Below are 5000 nucleotides of genomic sequence, written 5' to 3'. Positions count from 1 at the left end.
ACACACACACACACGCAAATACTCAGCCAACCCACACCCATATCCCTCCCCCTCTCCCCAACCTCTTTCTCTCCCTCTCCCCCTCCCCCCAACCTCCCCCTTCCTCCCCCTCCCTCCCCTAACCCCTCTCCCAACCTCCCCCTCACCTCTCTCTCTTTCTCTCTCTCCCCTCTCTTACTCCCCCCTCACCCCTCTCTAATTCCCCTTTCTAAAACTCCCCCCTCACCCTCTTCCCAACCTCCCCCCTCACCCCTCTCTAACTCCCCCCTCACCCTCCTCCCAACCTCCCCCCTCACCCCTCTCTAACTCCCCCCTCACCCTCCTCCCAACCTCCCCCCTCACCCCTCTCTAACTCCCCCCTCACCCTCCTCCCAACCTCCCCCCTCACCCCTCTCTAACTCCCCCCTCACCCTCCTCCCAACCTCCCCCCTCACCCCTCTCTAACTCCCCCCTCACCCTCCTCCCAACCTTCCCCCCTCACCCCTCTCTAACTCCGCTCTCTAAAACTCCCCCCTCACCCTCCTCCCAACCTCCCCCCTCACCCCTCTCTAACTTCGCTCTCTCTCTAAACCCCACAGCTCTCTACGGCGTGATCTTCCCCGGCGAGTCCGAGGCTGCCTTCAGCAACTACCGCCTGTGGGAGAGCTTGGGCTTCATCATCGCCTACGCCTGCAGCACCCTCATTTGCATAGAGGCCAAGATAACGATCCTCCTCGTCTTCATCTCCCTCGGCGCCGTCGGGTATTACGTTATCGAGGCGATCGAGTGGCGCGGTGGACTTCGCAAAGATTCGGAGGGCAAAGTTATCCCGATTGATAAGCTGTTCGTGGAGTGAAGAGTTGATTGGTGAAGATGGTTGATTGCAGGTGGTTGCGAGGAGGTTGATGAAAGGGGGGGTGGGGGGTCGTCTGGTTGGTTTGGCCGTGCCAGTGAAGTTTATAAGAGGCCCTTGGGGATCTTTGAAGGTCTTAGGATGTTAGAAGGTCTTTTGGTGGGTGTGATGAAGAGGTCGTTTGTGTGTAGCTGTCTGAAGGGTGTATGGTCGTTTCAAGTGCGTATGGTAGGCTGTTTAATGTGAAGGTGAGAGGTTGATTGGTTGTTTTGTTGTTTGTGGAGTGGAGAGAAGTCGTTCGTTTGTTTGTGGAGTGAGAAAAGAAGGGTCTCTGCTCGTATGAACAGAAAGCAGAAAGGTTGTTTCTAGTATGGAGATACAATATCAATAGTAATGATAATAAGTTATTAATGTATATCAATATTAATCATTGTTATTATTATTATCATTATTATTATATTATTGCTAAGGTATTTGTGGAGTGAAGAAAAAAAAAACGTTTGTTTGTGGAGTGAGGGAGAAAGGTCGTTGATGATTGTGGAGTGGAAAATCTTTCTTGAGAAAGTTATTCAGCTAAGTTATATATTTGTAGAGATCTTATTAGGTGAAAATAAGGTGTCTTTTTGTAGATAAATTGTTTACGCCTTAAGGTGTAAAGAGCTTACAGGGAAAAAATCAAGTTGAAATGAGTGAGTGCGAGTTATACAAAGATGCCCTTTGTCTGTTCTTGTAAAATGTTCCTTTGTCTATTGTAAAATAGTGTATTTCACTCCTTTTAATTGTGCCTTCCTCCCCTGAGCATTGTAGCATATTGTTCAGATGTACACAATATTGCAGTTAAGAACTAGTCAATAGAACATTTCTTTTTGAATGACATTTTATCCGTAATTTCATTGAAAAGACATATGATATATCTACTGATATATATATTTTTTTTTTCCTTCTTTTTTTTTTTTAGTCACGATCAAAAATATTCCGAATGCCGATTCGATGCTTCATTTGCGACACAACTTCTGTCCGGGACTATAAGTTAGGGAAATCTTAATACTTTTTTTTGCTCTATGTTACCCTGGGCAGGTGTTTATATGACGCTATTCTTTAACATGGAAGCGTTGAGATTCTGTGGCTCTATCTGTCTTATCGAGACTATTGGGATCATAGTCAGAGATATAGCAGAAAGAAAATACCCATTCCTGTCCATTCCAAGTTATTTTTGCAGTCCATTCCGACTTGAAGATGAATTGATATTTACTTGATTCATTTTCAAGTGTCGTTTGATTTTAATACTTGTAAATTTTTTCCCCGGTGATCTTTGTAGGCAAAATGTCTAGCTTCTTGTCTCGTGAAAAAAAGGATGTGTATATAGATAAATAAATGTGTAAAATAGAAAGGTATAAATCAAACACAAAAACACGGAGAGATAGATGATGAAAAGAACAAAAATAAATAAGGCGTTTTTTCGACAAAGGCAAGACATTTTGATGACAAATTGTCCGCCAAAATACGCTTTTTGGGTCTCTTGTAACCGGTGTGTTAGAGTATGAAATATAATGTAGATATGTAACTAATGATTTGTCTAAAAAAAAATAAATAAATAAATAAAAAAAATGAAGAGTCTCTGTATTTTTACATGTATTATATATAATTCATGATTTTTTTTATACACAACCTCCTTCGGGTTAGGTAGTAATTCTTTTCAATTGTCTTTCAATTTTGTGATTTTAGCTTCGGAATGCTATACTATTTTTGTAGCTGTATGTAATCATATTTTTTACAAGATAATTAATGAATGTGCTTGTTTTACATAGTTTATTGATAAATAAAGATAAAAAAAAGTTATACGGATTTTTATATCTTCCTCTCTCCCTCAAAATGAGTATTAAAAGATTTGTCATGTCACAATAAGTATTTTGGAGAATAAATGCATCAAAATATTTATCTAAAGACAGGCACAAACGCATACACAGCGACAAAAACCGAGATGAACAAACAAACACAATAAACGTTTATAAGGTACAAAAATTCAATTTAACAAAACATAAAATCCATATATATATATATATATATATATATATATATATATATATATATATATATATATATATATATAGATATATATATACCCTCTCTCTCTCTCTATCTATCTATCTATCTATCTATCTATCTATCTATCTATCTCTCTCTCTCTCTCTATCTATCTATCTATCTATCTATCTCTCTCTCTCTCTCTTTCTCTCTCTCTCTCAACAATAGTTCTTCCTCCACACACAAACAACTTCTACAAAAATTTGTGAAATAACAATTACACACCAGAATTCAGTATTTGAGACTTCCAGACAAACACAAAATTGACGATTTTAATAGATAATAAACTAAAATAAACAGTGTTTTTTTTTTTTTTTTTTTTTTTAAGAAATGAATTCCTTGCACACGTGTGGAGTGATACCAAAAGGAATTGAGGATGATGATGTAATCGCTCCTTTCGGCAAATTTCTGTCGATTTGGGGGGCAAATAAGGGAAGAAACATGTCTTGTTTGTCGGTAAGTGTGCATCACCTTCACTGGTAGAAAAAAAAAACACAATCCACAAACTAGATTTATCAAAAATTGGAAAACAGTTTCAAAATCCTCCTGGATTCCATCTTCAGGACCTGCAGGTGAAATCCAGGTGGATTTCGAAACTGTTGTCTCATTTTCAATATATTTAATTTGTGCATTGTTTTGTGTGTGTGTGTGTGTGTGTGTGTGTGTGTGTGTGTGTGTGTGTGTGTGTGTGTGTGTGTGTGTGTTTTCTAACATAGTAGAGTTCCTATTTATTTATTACCTATTTCTATCCTCAGAAGAAGGATGATGATGATAATGATAATAAGAATGATGTTGGTAATGTTAGTGATAATAGTAAGAATAAGAATAAGGATAATGATGATAATGATGAGAATTATGATACTAGTATTGTTAATGATAATAGTAAGGACATGGATAATGATGATAACAATAAAGATAATGATAATATTAAAGATAATGACAAGTACTGTTAATCATAAGCATAATGATGATAAAGATAATGATAATGGTAATAGTAATAATACTAAAGATACTGGTAATAATGAAAATAAAGATAATAACAATGATAACAAAAGAGCAGGTAAATTATGATAATGATAGAAAGAAGACATACATCATATATTAAGCATCATTTTCAATTTTTCATAACTCAGGAAAATCAACAGAGAATACATATATATCAGGAATCACATTATCAAAATACAGTCTGTCTGTTACCATAGCGGAAGATACTAATTGTGTCTAATCGTAATCATAGAAATGAAAAAAATAATAATCCAATAACACAGTATCAGAAAAAACAAAATAGTTTCCCCTTATTTACTGCGTTCAAAGAAAACGAAAACGTTTAATCATATTTATAGAAAATTTATATTTTAAGGGGAGACTTTTCTAGTGCAAAGATTAATAGCTGATACAAAATATTCATTTTTAAGAGTAATCTTACAAAGAAAAAAATCTATGACAGATAAGGCATATCAAATAGAAGAATATATCACCCCCTGACATAAGCAGGGGCGCGGTCATGGGGATAGCGAGATCATATTCAGAATATAATAATTGTAAACAAAATGGAAACTTCATAAAAAAAGAGAGAATTCATAAGAAATTTTATTTTAAAAACTCCTTCCCTCCCCATACAGTATTGATCACGACAGTAAAAGTGCAAATATACAGCAAATATAAATTAGAATAGTTACTCATAAAAATTATTTTCTCTTACACTAAAGTCATTGAAAACGTGTAATGATACAGGTAGTTAACAATCTTAAATAAAATCAAACTCATTAAAGGCGGGAGGGAGAAGGGATAGAAAGAGAAACAGAAAGAGAAAGACAGAGAAAGAAAGAGAGAGAATGAGAGAAAGAAAAAGAGAGAAAGAGAGAAAGAAAAATAGTGAAGGAGAAAGAGAGAGAGAGAGGGAGAGAGAGAGAGAGTCATTCTTGTTTGAGTGTCCATTGTCCAGTGTAGTCGCCTTGTTTTTTTTTTTTTTTTTTTTCGCTGAGTCATTCTTGTTTGAGTGTCCATTGTCCAGTGTAGTCGCCTTGTTTTTTTGTTTTTTTTTTTTTTTTTGCTGAGTCATTCTTGTTTGAGTGTCCATTGT

The 5000-nt window shown here is 36.5% G+C and overlaps 1 protein-coding gene across 1 annotated transcript in view; it reads left to right on the top strand.

Annotated features, from left to right (window-relative positions):
- The window catches only part of LOC119568183 (UNC93-like protein), a gene marked incomplete in the record, with an annotated part of 24276 nt that extends 21853 nt beyond the window's left edge, over window positions 1-2423 (top strand). The window contains 1 exon segment of the mRNA XM_037916597.1: window positions 579-2423. Coding sequence (XP_037772525.1) covers window positions 579-835 — 257 coding nt within the window.
- Between the last annotated feature and the right edge of the window lie 2577 nt (window positions 2424-5000).

Source organism: Penaeus monodon, chromosome 43 (assembly GCF_015228065.2).
Source record: "Penaeus monodon isolate SGIC_2016 chromosome 43, NSTDA_Pmon_1, whole genome shotgun sequence".
Classification (NCBI taxonomy): domain Eukaryota; kingdom Metazoa; phylum Arthropoda; class Malacostraca; order Decapoda; family Penaeidae; genus Penaeus; species Penaeus monodon.
This window is presented reverse-complemented; position numbering and strand designations above follow the sequence as displayed.